This window comes from Miniopterus schreibersii (genome assembly GCF_964146895.1).
Source record: "Miniopterus schreibersii genome assembly, chromosome: X".
Classification (NCBI taxonomy): Eukaryota; Metazoa; Chordata; class Mammalia; order Chiroptera; family Miniopteridae; genus Miniopterus; species Miniopterus schreibersii.
Window position 1 is genome coordinate 68,567,854 of NC_138104.1, and position 20,631 is coordinate 68,588,484.

Here is a 20,631-nt window from a genome sequence, read left to right on the forward strand (position 1 = left end):
ATCAATGCTAGGTGAGGGGTGTGTAGCACCCCACGAACAGGGCCTGGTAAACTCGTCCCAGCCTAAACCAGGAATAGATAATGTCCTAGGGAAAGGCCAGGCCATGGCCAGGCTGCAGGATGCAAAGTTCTGGGTGGGAGGACCAGATAGTCAGGCTTGATATCACAGTAGACCCTGGCCATCTCCTAGACATCTTAAATGTGCCACCACCCCTGGGATAAGGGACCATCTCAAGGCTCCTCAGCAGGCAGGTGGAAGTATTTGAGAAACTGCCTGTTAGCTGCAGTTTGCCCCACTCCCACCCAACCCTAGGTGTCCTTGTCTGCCCTGCCCTCCCTCCCTGAGCATGCTTTGCCATGGTTCCCTCTTGCCATACGTGCACTGGGGCAATATCAGCCCCTCACTTAACTGTCCCCTTCTCTGCATCCCTATCCATTGCCTCCCACATCTTGCCCAAGTAACTCCCACTCTAAAAACTAATCCACATCTCCCAATGCCCCACCCCAAGTCCTCTGCCATGGGTAGCGGCAGCCTCCTCTCCCACTTGAGGGAAAGGGCCCTAAAATCAGCCAAGAATCAGCTTTGAGGCCTCTTCCCCAAATCATCAGCTACAAGCATGCTTCTGGATGCACTTTGAGAGCCAGGATGAGCCCAGAGCCTGGGGCAGAGTTGCTTATCCCAGGAGAAATAGTATGAACTCAAGAGAGAACTAAACAGCCAGCTCCCCAAGCCCCTGATGGAGTTCTACCCCCAATTCAACCCCCCATAGCATGTGCTGGACGAATAGGCACAGAAGAGGAAAGTGACACTGGATACTCAGTTACTGCACGAGGGGCTAGATTGCTACCCTATGCTCTGGGTGGTCAATCTCAGGAGTAACCTCTGTCCCAGGGGACACTGGACAGGACAGAAAAAAGTCAGGCCCTACCCCCTGGCCCCAAACTTCTCTCTCCCACTGTCATTGAAGGCTGAGAGTAGAGGGAGGCAAGTGTATTCTGGAGGCTTCTAGAAGCTACTCAGCTGGAGAGGTAACAGGAGGCAGAGCCAGCACCAGAGAGATCCAGAACCAGTACAGTAATAGAGATCCCCCCAAGGCACCCCTTCTCCCCTAGGCCCTCTGCACACACAGGACACACCTCCCTTCCCTGAGACACCCAGAGCCTCCTGCCTCCTTCCTAGGCTGGCCTCTCCAAGAGGAGACAGTCCTGCCTCCCATACTCTCCCAAATGCCTGCCTGGCGGGACCCCCATGGAGAGGGCTCCAGAGCTGAGCCAAGCTAACCAGAAGTCCCGTCTCCCGCCCAGAGGCCATGTCATGCCCAGACAGCTGTGACATGTGGGGTGTGGGGCAGCAACGATGGAAAATGCCAACCTGGGGGAACAGGCCCCTGGGGACCATCCTGGACAGAGGCTACAGGTCAGACCAAGCCTGAGCCTGTCACGGGGCAGGAGGGAGTGAGACTGGGGCATGGTACCGTGAGGGGCTCCAGTGGAGGACCAGCAGCTGGCACCAGGAAAAAGAGCACCCACAAGGACCCCATGCTGCTGGGGCAAATGGCATGGGACCCAGCTGATCGACTGAGCAAATCCCAGAGGACACCCTGGCTGCTAGGAGGACACACGGAGGTGCAAGGCCCAGGCCTTCAGCCAGGGTCACAAACTGGGTGTTGAGGCCTGGCCACCTGCCCAGAGCCAGCAGAGTGGTCACCTCAGCCCACCAGGCCCCACGCCCGAGCCCTGCTCACCAACAGGTGCCAGGAGCAGAAGAGAGATCCTGGCCACATGCCTTCCCCAGGCTCACCCATCTCACCTACTAAGTCGGGGAAGGAGATGGTTGGTCACCCTATTGGGAGCACCTGACCCGTGCCCCCGCAGGTCCTGTCTTCCCTGAGTCCAGGCAGGGCAGGGAAGGGGGAGGCCAAGCTGACCCCCACCCCACAGTCAGCCTCCACCCCTGCCCCAGCCACACTTCTGTACTTGACCCTCCCTGCTGCCAAGCCCCGAAGGAGGCTGGGAGGGACCCAGGTGGAGAAAGAGGAGCACCGGACCCTCAGGGTAGAGCTGCCACCACTGCTTCCTTAGACAGTGAGGGAGTCCCAGCATGTCAACAAGGGAAAAATTGGTCTGGGGACCCTTGGGGTTCCCGCAGGGCCCACCAGCATGGGCGGCGTCACCCCACTGCAGGGTATGGGGCCACGGTGCTCCAGGGCAGCGCCCTGGGAACCCAGATGGACCCAGTGGGCCGAGGAGGGACAGCCACCAAGTCAGGGTCAGCGAGCATGCGGGGTACTGGGTGCCGGCCTTGGGACGCTCGTGTGCACTCGGTGATCTACGGCTCAGGACGGTCTCATCCTACTCCAGGACCCTGGGCCCATCCCAGCTGCAGACAGGTCGCCAAGAGGGCAGGGACAGTCATGTACACCACACTCCTCCTCAGGCCCAAGGTCTCTCCAGGGAGGGCGTTCTCTGGCAGGAGGACACTGTGCTGCCTGGAGGTCAGGCTGGTTTCGGCCACCTCCGTGACCCACCACGGGTGTCAGGGCAGGTCCCCATGAGCCCAGCGAGGCCACAGCCAGGGGAGCAGGGCTGAGGAAATCACTGAGCAGCAGGCGGGGTAGAGGCTGCCCTTGGGTCCGCACAACTGCTGAAGACAGGCTGGGCACAGACATCCCATGTTCATTGGGAAAGGACCCAGGTCCTCAGGCAGAGAGGGTGGTGGCCACAGATGGTCACTGAAGGTAGATGGGGACAGGGTCTGGCTGATGCTCTGACTGTGCCCATCCTCAGAGCAGGCCACTAGGAGGAGCTCCCCAGGAAAGGGTGCCGTGCAGCTGGGTGAGGGAGGACCCAGTGCCTGTCCAGCCCTCCACAGCCTTCGTGGACAGGCAGCCCCTGAGGGAAGGCTGTAGGGCAAGCGGGCCCTCCTCACTGTTCCTCCTGCCCAGGGCGGAGGGATGGGAAGGTGGCTCAGCTCGGGCACAGGCCGGGGAACAGTGAGCTCAGCAGTCAGATGGCCCAAGAGCGAGGGGCTGCACCAGGCCTGAGCATCTCCGGGGGAGCCCTGGGACCCTGGGTTGCTGCTACACCCTGGCTGATTGTCCCCAGGAGTCATGACCAGGACCCCCAAGGCAAGGCCAGCAAGTGTCACCTTGGTCACTGCTTCCGCTCTGGGGAAACAGAGAGCGCGGCTCCCCTGAAACTCGCTGTCCTTGGGTTCAAGAATCACACAGCAGGCTTGGGTGGTGCCAGGAGCTGTCTCCAAAGGCTTCAGTGTTGCCTAGCAGCGAGAGCGAACAACAAAAGCACTCACCGCCCACAGAACCTGTGTGACAAATTCAGAGCCACCAAGCGCATCATGGGGAAGTCACCTCTGAGCCCCAGCCAGGAATGATGGGGCGGGCATGTCTCTCGGGAAACTAGATGCAAAGGGCCTCCTTCAGCCACAGTGGGAGCTTATTCCTGAACAACTGGACACTCGGCTGCCCCCCCTCCAGAATGGCACCTGCCACCACCACACCCAGCCACCAGAACCCAGCCCAGGGCTACCCGATACCTTCATTGAAGAAAAGGGGCTTGTCGGCCTGCACCTCCACAATGTGGTCTGTGCCTCTCCACTCCCTGCCCCCACCCACTTCAAGGCTACATGGTGGAAGGCTGGAGGAGAAGGCAGAGGGGAGAGGAAGGACCTTGCCTGTGTGCAGAGAGGTCACCCCGGCCTTAAGCAGGGGAGCTGCCACTGCCTCTGCCCCTATCCCTGCCCCTGCCCCTGCCCCTGCCCCTGCCCCTGCCCCTGGGGATGGAGAAGGAGTGGAGGCAAGACTGAGCCCCTGGGTGGGGACATTGGAGGTCAGGGACATCCTGCAGCCCAGCCTGGGTGGGAATGGACAGGGTGCTGGCAAGGGCTGCTGTGATGAGACAGAGCTTCCTGCACTGTGCCCGGAGCTGCTCAACTGGCTGGGACTGCCACCAGGGCTGCAAACTCCCCTGCAAAGGGCAGGGAGCACACACAGTGGGCACACCGGGGCTCTGAGGCACATTCTCCTCTCTTTCTCTGGCTTTTTGTGTGTTTTGTTTACAATCCTTCAAAGACATAGAGCCACTCTGCCCTGACAAACACACAGGCCTTGTCTGTCTTGGTCCTGGGGCTAGAACTCGGCAACCCCCTTAGACAAAGGACACGTGTGTTCTTGAAGGGCCTGTTCTGTGCGGGACCAGGAATCCTTGCTACTGGACACCCAGGTTCAGGAGCAAGAACTTTCCCCGGAGCCTTCTCCTTTGCTGTGAAAGGAACACCCTTCAGCCTAGTGGGCGCCGTTGTCCCCTCCAGCACTGTTCCAGGGTTGGCCTGTGTGACCCATAAAAATACGGCAGAGGAGAGGGAATGTCACTGAGAGATGAAGTGATAAAAGACTATTTTCCAGCTCGGGGCTGCTCACCCCTCTCCCTTGGCTCTGGGGAAGCCCTGCCCTGAGCAGCCCTATGGACAGGCCCTGTGGGCAGGCACAGACCCTCGCCACAGTCACCATGTGAGTAATCTTGGAGGCAGAGCCCCACCCCCACCAGGTAGACCAGCTGATGCCTTGACTACAGCCTGTGACAGACCCTCAACCCCAACTCCCCAGCCAATCCCTTTAGCGTCCTGTCCCTCAGACACTTGGGAGATCACAAGTAAGCGTTAGTCACATCAGGGCACCACACTATGTTTGGGGCAATTTGTTATGCAGCAGCAGGGAACTAATACACAATTTTAAATAGAGAAGGGGGCTCAAAGTAAGTCTGAAGCAAACAAACTGACAAGAGACCCCAGGAGCCATTATGAAAAGCCTGGAAAGTCTGATGACATGGAAACTAAAGTCGTCTGCCTGACCAAACACAAACCCCAAACCACAAAGTCAAGAGACAAGTGACAAAGTGGGGGGAAAATAGTGACAAGATGTGACTCAGGGCTCCTATCATTAACGTCTAGAGAGCTTGAACCAGTGCATGGAGCACAGCCGACAGCCCAAAAAGAAAAGGGGGCCAAGGAGGGGAAACGTGGAAAACAAAAGGCAAAGGTCACTCCACCGTCAGTTCCCGCAGCCAGAGTATGCTTGGGTGCTGGGCCCCCAGGAATGAAGAGGGGCGGTGACTGGCAATGCACTTCATCTGCCACTCCAACTGGGAGACCCTCTTGGTGAGGAATATCGGGCAGGAAAGGTGCAGGCTTCCCACCAACTAGAGGGCTGGCCACACACACAGACCTGAGAACTGTCAAGGTAGTTCCCAGGCAGAAAACCACTTTCTGGTCTGTATGTGCCCCCAAATCCATGTTCTTGCTGTCGGGGCCCAGGTTCCTTTCCCATCCCCGAGCTTGGGGTTTGGGTCTTTCCTCTGCCTCATCAGAGTTCTTTCCATCCCAACTCCCAGGCGCAAATCTGATCTCTGTCTCTTTCTCCTACACGTCCAGACGTTATCAGATACAATCTGGGAATTGTTGAGCACCTGCACAAGCCCGACACCTTTCCCAGCCTGGGCTGTGGACGGCGCCATCCAGTGCACCCGAGTAGTGCACCCCTGATCTCTTGAGGGCTAGCACCCTCCTAGCATTTCCAGACTTGCCGGCACCCTGCAAAGGAGCCAGCCCCAAGTAGGGCAGGGGGCACACACCTAGGAGCTTCAGGCCCTCAAAGAAGTGCTTCTCACAGTGGGGTCCCTGCACCAGCAGCATCAGCATCACGGGGAGATTGGTGAGAGTCACCAATTCTTAGGCCCCACCTCAGATATGCAAGATCAGAGACTCTGGGGCGGTCCCAGTGACCTGGGTTTGAACAAGCCCTCCAGCGTGAGAACTACGAGGATGGGTGTTTCCTGATCACACCTCCTTCTAGAGAAGCCACCAGCTCGGGGCTGCTCGGGGTGAGTCTCTGCAGGGCTCACCTTGACCTTTCCAGGTGAGAGGCAGGCAGGCACAGCTGATGGTCACAACCGCAGGTTGTCCTGGGGAACATGCACGCTTGAGCAGGATTCTCTCCCTGGAGAACCACCCCTGCCAAGTGCCACGGGCAAGACTGTTACTTCCTATCGTCCTCACCTCCCGAACCCTGGACAGTCAGTCCCCTCTGGCGGACAGCACATTCCCGGGTGACTGGCCTCAATTCTGTCCACCTCTCCCTGGACACTAGGCTCCTGGTGCGTATGTTTTTGTTTGTAGTCCATGCTTTACAGAAAACTGTCCAGGTACACTCAGGAGGCCCCGGAACACAGTGGGACCGGAAAGGAGTGTGTGTGATTGCATGTGGGGGGCTACGTTCGGGGCCCTGGGAAGATGGCAGCTCCCACGGGCTCGAAGCAAGGCCACTCTCACAGGCCAGGCTGGGTGTCGCCGGAGCCGGAATGACCCTGCCTTTTGCCGTCTCACTGGGGTCGCCGCCCTCCTTTCCCCTCACCAGGCCCCTGGGGACCCCAACACACTGTCCCTGGCCATCTGGAGGGTCAGGTACCGTCAGGACAGTGGGGGAAGTCCTGCCGGGAGCCGGGGTAGGGCCGCACGATGGAGACCCCAGAATCTCCCGGGCACCAGTCTCGGTGGTGGCTTCTCCCTGGGGGGAGGTCGTAGGTCCCGAGTCTAGGGAACGGGAACTATGGCCGGGTGAGGGACCGCGCAGGGGGCGGATGGCCGAGACCCAGCGGCAGGGCATTGTCACAAAGCGTCCGCCCCCGCACTGAACGCCCCCCCCCGCCCCCACGACGCGGACCTCCTCCCGCCAACCGGAAGCACCGCCTTTCTTCCCACAGGTTCAGGCGAACCCCACCAATAAGTCAGCTTGGCTAGTGACGAGACCCGCCCACAGACCGCCAGAGGAAGCGCAGCGCCTGGGTCCTGATGGACAGTTCTTCTGCCCAATCAGAGCTAGCCGGCCGCCTTCCCGCCTCTCTTGGCTTAGGGTTTGAGAGCTCCTTTCTCGGTGGTGGGTGGGGCTGAGCTGTCTGTGGGTTGGGGGCCAAGTAGGTGTCAACGTGGGGAAAGCAGGGACTTCCCAAGCGGAGCCGCGAGAATCGTCTTGTTTGTACACTGTACAAAAGCCCTGCTTGCGTGCTTTTGGTGCGAGCTTGTATTCTGAGGTAATTAACTTTACAGGAAGTTCCATAGAAACGTCCAAGACGCCTGTGCCCCTCCCGCAGTTGCCCAGGGTCAGCATCTTGCACACTTAGTACGATCGCACACCAGGAAACCACACTGATGCCAACCGAGAGCTGCTCCGAGTTCCATCCGTGTGTGTGTACGCACGTGCTCACACGCATAGCTCTGTGCACTTTCACCGCGCGTGTAGATTCAAGTGACCGCCACTGCCGTCAACTTCCAGCCTGTTCCCTCACAAGCATCCCTCCGGTTGACCATTCATAGCCACAGCCTCTGCCCGCCTCCTGCCAACCCATGGCAACCAGTATTCTTTTCTTATCCCTACAATTTTGTCATTTGAAAACTGTAACATAAATGGAAATATGCAGTATTTATCCAGGGGTGAGCTTTTTTCCACTCACTAATGCCCTTGAGTTCCATCCAAGCTGTTGCATGTATTGATAGTTTTTCCTTTGTATTGCTGGCTATAGTCCTTGGTGTGGATCAACCAGTGTTCGTTCAAGCGTTTACTCACTGAGGAACGCGCTGCTTGTTCCCAGTCTCAGGCTTCTTCAAATAACCTGCTATGAACATTGGAGCACAGGTTTTGCTGTGATTACAAGTTTCCATTTCTTGGGGATAAGTGCCCAAGGATGCAATGGCTGGGTCCTTTGGAGATGAATGTTTAACTTTAAAAGAAACAGATGAGCCAGACCGGGTGTGGCTCAGCTGTTGAGGGTCGACCCAGGATCCAGGCGATCGGGGTTCCATTCCCCGTCAGGGCACATGCCCGGGTGGCAGGCTGGATCCCTAGTCGGGGGCGTGCAGGAGGCAGCCGATCAATGACCCTCTCATCACTGATGTTTCTATCTCCCTACCCTCTCCTTTCCTCTCTATGAAATCAATAAAGATATATTTTTAAAAAATAATAGAGAAAAGAAACAGCTGAGTTGCAATCCACAGCGCTTGTACCATTTACATCACCACCCTGCATACTTTTAAAGCACATAATTATAAAAGGTGTTACAAAACATTATTTTCAGTAAGACTGTTAACAATTTTGTTTCTCATCTAACTACATTTTTCTGTGCAATCACCAACAGTTGCTCAGTTTTAAAAAACATACACCTTATACGTTTTAATTGTGATTTTCTTTTAGTTAGTAATATATCTTTGAGATCCTTCCATGTCAGTACACAAATGTCTAGCTCACTTATTTTCTGGCAGCTTGGTATTTGATAAAATACATGTATTTTAATTTACATAATGAATCCCCAATTGATGTCCTGAAGCATTTTCTCTCTCCTCCCTTCCTTCCTTCCTTCCTTCCTTCCTTCCTTCCTTCCTTCCTTCCTTCCTTCCTTCCTTCCTTCCTTCCTTCCTTCCCTCCCTCCCTCCCTCCCTCCCTCCCTCCCTCCCTCCCTCCCTCCCTCCCCCCTCTCTCTTTCTCAATGGCTTTTGGGAGGAACTCTATTTTTTTAAACCTCACCCGAGGATATTTTTTCCATTGCTTTTCAGAGAGTGGGGGGTGGGGGAGAAACATTGATGTGAAAGAGACACATTGATGGGTTGCCTCCCAGAGGTGCCCTGACGCGGGCAGGGGATGGAGCCTGCAACGGAGGCACGTGCCCTTGGCCAGAATCCAACCCGTGACCCTCTAGTCTGAGGGCCTATGCTCTGAGGGCCACTGAGCCAAACCAGCTAGGTCTAAGTCGAGTCTTTTAAGGCAAAATGCAACATTAATAGAGAAAGACAAAGTTAGAACTATAAGGCAGCTTGTCCACCGGCAAATATATCCTGTTTTTTGTCCCCATGCAACCAGCAAAATATCTGAAGAGCTGCTTGTTAGGTAAATACCTCAAACTGTTGATCAAACTGATAACATCATGAATTGAAGAAATTCTATAAGAACATACTAAAACATAATTTATATGATAAACAGTGAAATGTAAGGAAGAAATAGGTGGTCACTCCATAATTAGAAGATGGTTTGGAACCTCTTTTGTTAACAGTGTAAAATTTGAAGAAATGTCGCTCCATGAAAAATAGAGAATATCGACTGTAGACTGGAAAGCATTGAGTTTGCACAGCCTGGTGAGTAAAGGGTGTTTGACACAGGGGCAGAACAGTGAATCGCAATCCACTGAAACCACAGCCAGCCTAATTCACACAGCTCTCTGCATGGATACTTTACCACTGCTTTGCTTTCTTTGTTTTGTTTTGTGTCATTACTCTGGAAGATAATTCAATTAGCATTGCATATTTTCCCACAGATTTTGAATTTTATGAATATGAAAATCATGAACTTGGCCCAATTTTATTCTAACCAGGTTTTCTATGTCCTAATTCAGGACTAACTTCCCCAGGATATACGCAGAGATTTAGTAGCAAGAGCTACAGTGTGCGCATTAAAATATGGAGAGTTTCAGCACAGTTGGAGTTATGGTAATTACTGGGTTTGTTTACACAGACATAGATGAAAAGCATAACCTTTTAGTTCCTGTCTTTTTCTTTTTAATTTGGAAAAACTGTGTGCTACCAACAGTAAAAGCATACAACAGTTGTTCAATGTCCCAGAGAAAATCTGGTACCAAGATTGAGAAATAAAGAGATGAAAACTGTCTGATAAAAAAAAAAAGGGAAAGATGGTTTGGGCTGGAGCAGAGACAGCGCAGCCCACGTGATGAGGGCAGAACCATAGACTCAGGCTCGGGAGAAGCACTGCTAGTTTCTTCATATGTGCTGGTGTGCGCGGAGAATGTCCCAAGGCAGGAATCTCCAGGAAGGTGAACCAAATCAGCAGCTTCTGAAATGGAAACTTTCCAAAGATGGTGAGAGTCACGATAAAAGCCATCGTCCCCTTTGTAGTAAAATTTTTGAGCACATTGTTATTTTCTGTCAACGTTTACAATCAAAGGAAACTGATGGTTATAATGATATACTGTTCTCTGAAATGAAAGGACCACGGTGCACAGGGCTTTAGAAATCATCCAGTCTTCCCCTGGTGCCCATGGAAGCTGAGGGCTAGAGAGAAGCAGCACTGCAGCCCCCAGCCTGGGAGGCCAGGCTCCGAGCTTCCTCACTCAGGGAGGTGATGAGCCCTCATCACATCATTGTGTCTCACTGGTTTTCAGTCTGATATTTCACATGAGCTTTCTTTTGCTCAAAGAAAAAAACTTGAATTTATAAATGACACCTATTTGTTTTTACTTTATCTGTAACTTTTTCTAAGTAAATGAAGCATGTAACGTTATTCTACGGTGTGTTTCTGCGTGACAATTTTGTAAAGATTTGTTATGAATTTTTATTTAAAAATACAAATTCTATTTTTTAAGAAGAAGTTAAACATTTTATTTTATTTTTAAATATGTCTTTACTGACTTTAGAGAGAGGAAGGGAGAGGGGGAGAGAGAGACAGAAACATCAATGATGAGAGTCATTGGGGATGGAGCCCGAAGCCTGGGCATGTGCCCTGACAGGGAATTGATCCTAGGTCGACGCTCAACTGCTGAGTCACGCCCGGCCCGGCAGAAGTTAAACATTTTTTTAAAATATGTTTTTATTGATTTCAGACGCCCCCTATTGGGGATGGAGCCTGAAACCTGGGCATGTGCCCTGCCTGGGGAATCTAACCATGACTTTCTGGTTCTTAGGTTGATGCTCAACCACTGGGCCACGCTGGCCAGGCAAAAAGAAGTTAAAACATTTTTATATGATCAAATGTATTAAACCCTCATTTGTTGATTTCTAGGTTGTGTATCTTAGACAAAGAGGCCTCTTCCCATGTGTGACGAGTGAGGAGACATGCAGCGTAATTTTCTGAGTCCTGCTTGCCAATCGCTCATTGACCCAGGCTGCCAGGTGGGCCTACTGGCTCATCACTGTGGCCTGGGATGTTGGTCACATGACCCAGTGCTGTCTGGATTGGGGGCAGTGTCTCTCAGACACCCAGCCACTGCCCTCCAGTGATGGCAGTCCAGTTTGGGAGAAAGACAAGGAAATATGCAATAAGTGTTTACTTACATTGTCTAAATTCATAGGGGGCCCGGATGTAAGGGAGGGAAGTCCCTGGGGACATATCAAATTAAAAACAGAGGAGTGAGTGGGGGGCTGGGGCCCAGCCAGGTGCTGCCAGGCTGGGTTTCCAAGGCACTCGGAGTTAATGGACTTCTGAAGGTGGGAGAGCAGAACTGAGATCCCACCTAAAACCAGTGCTCTTAAAGGAATACCTCCAGGGTGAAAAGGAAAGACAGAGTTATGAAAAGAAGCAAGTCAGCCCGGCCGCCTTGGCTCACCGGCTGAGCATCAACCTAGGATCCAGGAGATCATGGTTCGATTCCCGGTCAGGGCACATGCCCGGGTTGCGGGCTCGATCCCCAGTCAGGAGGTGCAGAAGACAGCCAATCAATGACTCTCTCATCATTGACGTTTCTATCTCTCTCTCTTCCTGTCCCTTCCCCTCTCTGAAGTCAATAAAGATATATTGAAAAGAAAAGAAAAGAAAAGAAAAGAAAAGAAAAGAAAAGAAAAGAAAAGAAAAGAAAAGAAAAGAAAAGAAAAGAAAAGAAAAGAAAAAAGAAGCAAGTTCATCCCAGCCTGGCTCTGAGTGAGCAGGGCCAAGAATTCGACCACCCACAACATCAATGAGCACGGCCTGCCTTTACTGGCTACAGAGGGGCTTCGGTGAGCCCCTGGTTGAGAGGAACTACCCCTGTCCTGGTAGTACTGCTGGGCTTCTGGCAGAGCAAACCCGCCCTCTCTGAAGTGGACACTTCACACAGGATTCCCACCCAGGACTCCCAGAGGCCCCGCTGAAGGTGGGTCGGCAATCTAAAATTGAAGACACTGCCCACCTTCATGGAAAATTAGCAGGTTCGTCAAGGACAGGACTGACCCTGGCCTGGCCGGGTACTTCAGCTAGTTGGAGCATTGCCCCAGTGCACCAGGGGCGCAGGTTCGATCCCTGGTTAGGGCATGTGTGGGAGTCAACCAGTGAATGCATGGAAAGGGTGGAGCAACAAATTGATGTTTCTCTCCCCCTCCCTCTCTCTCTCTAAAATCAATCAATAAATAAAAATTTTTAAATAAGTTTTAAAAAATAAAAAAGAGGAGTAGCCCTGTCAACATTCTCAGAGCATAACTGTCAGAGGCCAGATAACGTACTTTTCAGTAATGGCTGGGAGTGTTTGCTATGTGCCTGGACTCATGCATCCCATCCCCTTGGCAGCCTTGGGAGGTGGGTAGCAGTGTTATTCCTAGTCTCCAGAGGTGGAAATGAGGAAAACAGGACAAATAAGGGTTGAGTGGTTTGTCCTGAATCACTAGCTAGCAAGTGGCCAAGGCAGGGTGTGGATCAAGGACACTGGGCTCCAAGCCTGACCCCCTTTTGCGGGCTATGCTCTGCAGCCTGGCTTGCTCCCTTCCTCACAGATTCCCGGCTCATGCGTGTGGCACATCAGTATGTCCCAAAGGTGTCAGGGGTGATGCCCAGGTGAGTATCCCCCAGGCCTTGGGCCAGCACTTTAGGAAGTGAGCGTGAGAAAGAGAATCACCTTTTAAGAAGGGGGCACTTAAGAAACACAGATTGATATTACCTTCGAATTCTCATGAGACCAGAAAGCAGTTCTCATGGATATTTAGAAATTGTTTTCAGTATTGTCATATAAGGCTACTCCAACTCCCAGAATCTTCAATGGCTTCTGACACACGATGAAATAAAGATACAAAAGAAGGAATCAAAAAGATAATACTTTTCAAAACATAGGCCGACTTGAAAAAACACACAAAAACCTTAGAAGTACAAACACATAATCATTGAAATAAAAATCTCAACAAATGGATTAAGCCACAAAGAGATGCCACCAAAGAACTAGTGACCTGAAGATGGTGCCTTGGGAATTACCTCTTGCCTTGTTCCCTCTCTTAGCTGATGATGTTGCTTCCCCTGAAAAATTACAGCAGCCCCTCCTCAGAGATCTGGGCTCTGGGTCTTCAACGTCCCTCATCCTGGCTTCTAGGCTTCTGATGACACCTCCTCCCTTCTCCCCCTTTCTCTAGGGGTGGCAGATTCTTCCTGTATTATCTGTTACTTTGGTATCCGTTTTTGCACTTCAGTTGTCCGACCCCTGAGTAACCAACCCCTTTTATTCAAGCTCCGGTTCCTTTTCTCTTTGCTCAAGTCACACTATGACAAGCAGAGAACCTCAATGACAGCCCTAAAAATTCCCATACTTCTGTATCTGCAGGGCTGACAGTGCTAAAAATCAAACACAGTGTTTAGCTGTGTGGCTTACAGAATCCCAATGTCACTTGAATTCGCAGCGTCTCCATATTTCTCATGTGAAAGGTAGAGCAGCGGTTGGAGGAGAGGGATCCTGAAACGTGGAATTGGGACATCTGGTTGGCCTCAATTGAAGCTGGCCATCACGAAGCCCCCAGTCCCTCTGAGCCTCTCTTGCTGGTGTAAATAGCCTGTCCTCTCATGTCTGGGGGACTGGTGCTCCATTGCTGAAGGACTGTTATTTATTACCTCACTTGGGCAAGGGGACACCCCTTGTCCTCAAGACCCACTGCAACCTTCCCTTGATATTATACCCACAACTAGTGTCAAATACCTATATGCTCCTTGGTACAGACAGAAAGTCTAGTCCAGGAGGAAATAGCTCACAGATAAATATAAATTTCCATGACTTGACTGATATCTACCAGCTGAACCCTATTTGAACAGTTGTGGGAGTGGATTTTCAGGATGTTAGACTAACGAGGTAAGCTATAACGCTCAATTGGGGCTGGATTCACTGATAGGGGTACACTTACCAGAATTCCAGTTTGAATGTGTTAGTGCATGCACCTGGTGAGAAGCCCAGCGGCTCACTTGGTTGGCTGACTGAAATTTGAACATGCCTGTGGCCTGCAGTTCATGGATTTTGATGCCAGAGTTGTCCTGGCATGATGTGGAGGAGGAGATCCAAAGGCTCAGGGAGAGAGGAATTTTTGAGTAGATTTATCGCATTCCACCTGAACCCTCCACCCCCAACTATATTCCACAGGAAAGTCCCGAAACAGCTCTTTTCAGTGAGGTATTGAGAGCCATTGGGGGGGGACGGGGACGGGGACGACATCTGTGTCTTTGAAAAGACCATGGTCTCTTTAGGAAATAGGCAGCCTTTCACAGCACTGCTTTATGTATATAACCCTAAATGCTCTAGGTCTGGGAGCCAAACACCTGACTTGAGTTGCCACAGTAGAGGGTCACAGCCTATAACTCAGTTTGCAGACCCAGAGCCCCCTGATGGAATGAGAGGTTGGGTCCCCTGGGAAGGCCTTTGCACCACTGCTGGACCTGCACACCATAAATCTTTCTGAGCTTTTTCAAAGGGACCTGCAGCCATTTACTTAAGTGAGAGGTTATCCTGGAGAACAGGCATGCTTGAGAAGGATTCCCACCCTCCAAGGGCCACTCCTGTCCAGTAACACTGAGAAGACTTTGGTACTTCCAGTCTTCCCCACCTCCAGAAGCTTGGACAGACACCTCCAGCAGACAGTACATTCCCAGGTGGCTGGCCCCCAGCTCTGTCCACCTCTCGGTAATTACTAGGATCCTGGCGGGCAGGGAGAGTGAATCCATGCTTTACAGAGAACCATCCAGTCACACTCAAGAGGCACTGGACCATAGTGGTCTTGGCAAGGAGTGTGTGTGGGGGGAGGGGGGACACATTCTGGGCCCTGGAAGGGTGAATGCTGCTCTGAGGCCTGGACTGGGCGGGGCAGGAGACAGAGTAATTGCGCCCTTTGCTATAAGGGGTCGAAGCCCTCTTTTCTCCAAGTCACCATGGGCACAAAGTCTCTTTTCTCTGCCCAGTCAGGGTGGGCAAAGAGGGCCCAACGGTGCTCACGGGGTCTCCTGGGCCCTGGATTTTGGTGGAGGCTCCTTATCAGCTTTTGTCCTGCGGGCGGGGGCAGAACACCCGGGACCGGCGCAGGCTACGCCCCAATTCTCCGGTAACAGACATGGAGCAGGGCTCACAGTGAGCAAAGCCGGATGCGGGCTCTTAGGTTACGGCGGGGGTGGGGGGGTGGCGGGCTTCGGGTTTCAGCCTCCCCATCGACAAAGGAATGCAGGTCGAGGCTCCAGCACGGCGCGTCCCCTGCCGGCCCTGGAACCGAGAGGGAGGCACAGAGAGCGTGTCACGGCAAGGCGAACCCCCGGAACACTGCGCACAGCCGCCGTGAGCCCCATTCGGGGGTACTGCCCCTCTTTCAACTCTAAGAACAAAAGTTTTTTATAGTTAGAGCAAAACCTCGGGCCGAGTTCTACGCCCAAGATGGCCAGTTGGGCAAGGGTTTCCCGTGCTGATGTGGCTGGCACCCATTTGCTAGCTGTCCACAACTGTCAGGCGCTCCGCCTCTTTCCCGTTCTGCGCATGTATCCGGCTGCCTGCACGCAGGCGCAGAGCGTCTTTGCGTCTATGGTCTGCAAGTCTGACAGAGCGTCCACCCGCCCTCGTCAGGACTCTATGGTTCCTACGCGCGAAGATAGACGGCCTATATAAGGCATGCGCAGGCGTGGGAGCGTCTTTCCCTTCGGCGTGGTGAGTAGTGTCGGTTGTAGGTTCCTGCCGAGCCCTTCCCATTTCTCTTCCGTGGTTAGAGCCTCTCTTCGTTCTCTGTTCCCACTTTTTCTGTTTCGTTGCAGCCACTGAAGATCCTGGTGTCGCCATGGGTCGCCGGCCCGCCCGGTGGTGAGTACTGAATCCATGAAATTTCGCTGCTGGGAAGAGGGATAACTGCATTTGGCCGCCGAAGGCAACCATGGGGTGGGGCCTTCTTAGTGCAGCTTTTCCTATGTTGGGAACGGACTTATCGTTTTCCTCTGTACTTTACGCGTCTCTTTAGGTCTTCGTTTATATCATGTGCCTCTTTAACTTAAAACTTGATGCTGCTCTTTAAGCGCTTCCGAAATTTTGTTGGGGTGTTGCGTTGACCCTTTACTGCATTTCTGAGCCAGTTTCAGGCTGGAAGCGACAACTGCCTTGCATTCCGCCCTTTGTCCTGGAAATTCGCCACCTTTTCAGGCTCAATGCCTTCTGGGCCTTTGTGTGCCATCCCCATCTTATTTCCGGGCTGCGAGCTGTGAGATCTCTGAATTCTTCTGTGGCCTGCAGGGGGCGCCGGGAGCCCTTCACGTGGCTTGGAGGCGAAATGCCACGTGTTCAAAAGTCTATCTGGATCACAGGAACTCTGCTACTCTTACAAGGCAAATTTGTAGTCAGCAGTGTCTGGAAGAGAGAGGTTTTTTAACTGGGAAAGTGTTTCAAAGTGTTGGCCTTATAGAAAGTTTAAAACCCAATAATTGGTCAAGGATGGTATTTTTTCCTATATGCTCCTAACATGGTTGTCCTTTTAACTTTTGGCCACCTAGTTGTGACTGTGTCTTGCTTTAGAGCCACTTTCCAGACGTGGAGGCAGATTACAGATTGATTTGTGCTGTTACCCCCTTTTGCAGCCCTCCTTTGGTTTTAACTTGGAAGGGGGGAGCACTGGAAGTGACTGTTGTTGAGTTTACTTGTGAATCCCTGCAAACCTGGGTTTTTTCTCCCCCACTGCAGTTACCGGTATTGTAAGAACAAGCCGTACCCAAAGTCTCGCTTCTGCCGAGGTGTCCCTGGTAAGTTGTGGAAGAGCTCCCCAACTGGTTTGACTGCACTGACTCAGTTGTCAATGGCATCCCACACACAACTTACCCAAGCTTTTTTCCAGATGCCAAGATCCGCATCTTTGACCTGGGGCGGAAGAAGGCAAAAGTGGATGAGTTCCCACTTTGTGGTCACATGGTGTCAGATGAATATGAGCAGCTCTCTTCTGAAGGTGAGGTGCAGGATTCCTTGTTAATCCCACCTATTTCTATGTGCTCCCCCAGCCAAATCTGGACCTCACTATACCAGAATTACCAGTTTATTAATCATGAACACCCAATTGTTAGCCTCTTTGAAACTCACCTAGGCAATACAGATGTCCCCTAAGAGCCAGGAAAGACCATGGAAAGTGCTTATATCCCATCCTTACTCTGCTGCCTTCCTTCCCACCTAGCTCTGGAGGCTGCCCGTATTTGTGCCAACAAGTACATGGTGAAAAGCTGTGGCAAAGATGGCTTTCACATCCGAGTGCGGCTCCACCCCTTCCATGTCATCCGAATCAACAAGATGTTGTCCTGTGCTGGGGCTGACAGGTGAGCTGGGTCCTGGGTCTCTGGTGTTTCCCATAGCTTGAGGGCCTCTGTTGAGCTGGATTATTGTATTAGGGCAAAGAGGTGGCTGGCAAGATATCATGGACACTAATTTTTCCACTGCTTTGTAAATTAGAACTGACTCCCAGAAATAAAAACAAAAAGGGCATCATGACTAAGTCTTAGCAGCCTCTGGGTGGCAGATGGAGGGAGCAGCTTCTAGCCTGATGACCCGTCTGACTGCAAGCATGTTGCTGGGGCAGTTCTATGTTGGAGGGCTTCAAATGAGCCCATTAGCACCATGGTAGGGATTCTGTCTAGTCTGTTTTGGGGTTCGCTGCAGCCAATTAAGCCGACCATGCTCTTTTACTCATGGGGGCCTGGTGTGCAATGGCTGCAAACAGTAGCATCCTTGGTAGTGTATGCAACCTGTTGTTAAGTATGGGTTGCTTTAAGGGACCTTGGATACAGCGCTTTCTGGTGGACACTCATGTCTGAGCTCATGCTGTCACCAATCTAGGCTCCAGACAGGTATGCGGGGTGCCTTTGGAAAGCCCCAGGGCACAGTGGCCAGGGTCCACATTGGACAAGTCATCATGTCCATCCGCACCAAGCTGCAGAACAAGGAACATGTGATTGAGGCCCTACGCAGAGCCAAGTTCAAGTTCCCTGGCCGCCAGAAGGTTAGTGCCACAGTCTTGGTTCCTTCTTAACTTGCCCCAGTCCCCAAATCCCTGGACTCAGTTCTTTGTTTCTCCTCAGATTCATATCTCCAAGAAGTGGGGTTTTACTAAATTTAACGCGGATGAGTTTGAAGACATGGTGGCTGAAAAGCGGCTCATCCCAGATGGCTGTGGAGTCAAATACATCCCTAATCGTGGTCCCCTGGACAAATGGCGGGCCCTGCACTCGTGAGAGTTTCAGTGCTGCCCCCACCTTACACCCACCAATAAATCCTACTTCCTGTTCATGTCTTTGCATCTGGATTCATGGGGTATGGGGGAGCCTCTGGGAACCGCAGGATCACTGTCCTTTGTCTTGCAAAAATGTCTGACAACAGATCAGGGCCCAGCAGAGCCTACTTAGAACATGACTTCCACCTGCCTAGACCAGAGGTGGTAGGTTTCAAAAGCTTCAGGCCATGGTTATAAAGTGCCCTTCCCTGGGTGATAAAGGGCTTGTGGCTTAAGGTGACCCTTGGGCTGGTGGGGGATCTTTGCCCATGGGTCCCAAGACAGCAGTATCACAGGGAATGGGGAAGAGCTGAATCCATCTGGGCATGGTCACAGCCATATTTTAACAAACCCTCCAGGTCATCCAGTTTATTCCCCAAGTGTCCCATAGAGCTTTGCAACAGGAGACCTTTAAGCAAATAGTGTGCAGCCCCAAGCCATAAATATGACTGCAACTTTAACTTAATGGTTTTGATGGCTTGCTAGCTGTTTTTCAATTTTTATATATTGATTTTTAGAGAGGGACATCAACTTTGCTCCACCCATCCATCACTGGTTCTCATTCATGCTCTGACCGGTGATCAAACCGGGAACTTTGACATATCTGGAAGATGCTCTAACCAATTGAGCAACCTGGCCAGGGTACTAGCTGTTTTGACAGAGCCCTGTTCTCTGGAAATGGAGCAGTCCTGAAGTTAGCTAGGTAACCTTGACTTTATGTCCTTTTCAGGCCACCTGTTCAGGCCCTCTTAGACTTACTGTGTGACTGTTCCAACATTCCAAGGAAATCTGCTTGTTCCATTTGCTGATGTGTAACAGGGACACTGACCACCATTAATATGACTGTTTCACAAAGCAAACCTATAAAAAGTTAATTTCTTGCCTGGTTGGAGTAGCTCAGTGGTTGAGCATCAACCTAGGATCCTTCAATTCCCAGTCGTGACACATGCCCCAGTTGTGGGCTTGTTCCTGGGGGGCGGGGGCATGCAAGAGGCAGCGGATCAGTAACTCATCGTTGATGTTTCTCCATTTCACTCTGAAATCAATAAAGATACATGTTTTAAAGTGGTAAGAATTTCTTCTAGCTATTAGTTGCATTATGGTTGGTTCATATATTTTCTCTGCATTTGTAGCTTTGGTAACCACTCTCCCTTGGGGCTAGATCTGGGACCTGTAGGATACCAGGAAGGCTGGCCCCACTCAGTGCCAGCTGCTCCAGGATGAGGGTGGAGTCCCTGAGAAACTGGCACTGACCAATGATGTGGGTAAGAGTGGCACAGTGTGCTGGATGTGGCCCACAGAGAGCAGTGGGACTAGAAAAGACCTGGGAGAAAACCAAGTGCCATCCCCACCCACACTGCACCCATTTTACAGAGGAAGAGACTCAGGCCAGTGACAGGGGAGGAGCTTGCTCAATATCTCTACACCCACGTCTCTTGATGTCCCCTCTTTCCTGGGACATGCCCCGGTGTCTGCAGGGCTGTGGGCTTTGGCTTGTCCTCAGGAGTGCAGCTTCCCTACAGTGGTGAACCTACCCGAACTAAGGTATCCATCACGTGCTCCCTGGCCACCTTGGCAAGTGTCAGCCGTTGGGCGTTGAAGGCACAGATGCGAAAGGCCTCAGCCACACCAACCAGGAGCAGGAGCACAGCTGAGCAGTGCATGGCCGTGTTTGGGTTGCTGGGACCTTCTGGAGGAATCCAGGTTGCCCCAGTGTGTAGTCCCAGCTGGGCTTGGTTCTGGTTTCAGAAGGACATGGTGTTAAGGACAAAGTGATGCTCATCCTGCTGCCCGGCGCCAGCCCCCTAGAACTGCCAGTGTCGCAGATTTCCTGCCTTTTCTCTTTGTGAACACCTGACACCGGCACATATGGCTCGGCCTCATTCTTTGAATTGTGGTAAAATACACATAGCGTGGAATTTAACATCTCAACCAGTTTGGTGGTGTTAAATACATTCACATTGTTGTGCAGCCGTCACCACCATTCATCCCCAGAACTTTCCATCTTCCCCAGCTGAAACCCTGTCCCCATTAGACACTAACCCACAGCCCCCTCCCTAGCCCCTGACACCAACCACTCTACTTTCTGTCTCTCTGAGTTTGACTCCTCCAGGGACCTCACAGAATGGAGTCATACACTATTTGTCCTTTTGTGTCTGGCCTATTTCACTTAGTATAATGTCCTCAAGGTTCACCCGTGTTGTAGCATGTGTCAAAGTTTCCTTTTTAAAAAGATTTTGTATTGATTTGAGAGAGAGAGGGAGGGAGAGAGAAACATCAATGTGAGAGAGAAACATGGATTTGTTGCCTCCCCAACCCGCAACCTGGGCATGTGCCCTGACCAGGAATTAAACT

The 20,631-nt window shown here is 52.0% G+C and overlaps 1 protein-coding gene across 1 annotated transcript; it reads left to right on the forward strand.

Moving 5' to 3' along the window:
- Window positions 1–15,673: 15,673 nt before the first annotated feature.
- On the forward strand, window positions 15,674–18,293 carry RPL10 (ribosomal protein L10). The gene is made up of 6 exons (XM_081126509.1): window positions 15,674–15,839; window positions 16,707–16,765; window positions 16,858–16,965; window positions 17,188–17,326; window positions 17,844–18,006; window positions 18,086–18,293. Exons 1-6 carry the CDS (start codon window positions 15,817–15,819, stop codon window positions 18,236–18,238), a joined length of 645 nt encoding a protein of 214 aa, XP_080982635.1. The 5' UTR covers window positions 15,674–15,816; the 3' UTR covers window positions 18,239–18,293.
- The last annotated feature ends 2,338 nt before the right edge of the window (window positions 18,294–20,631 follow it).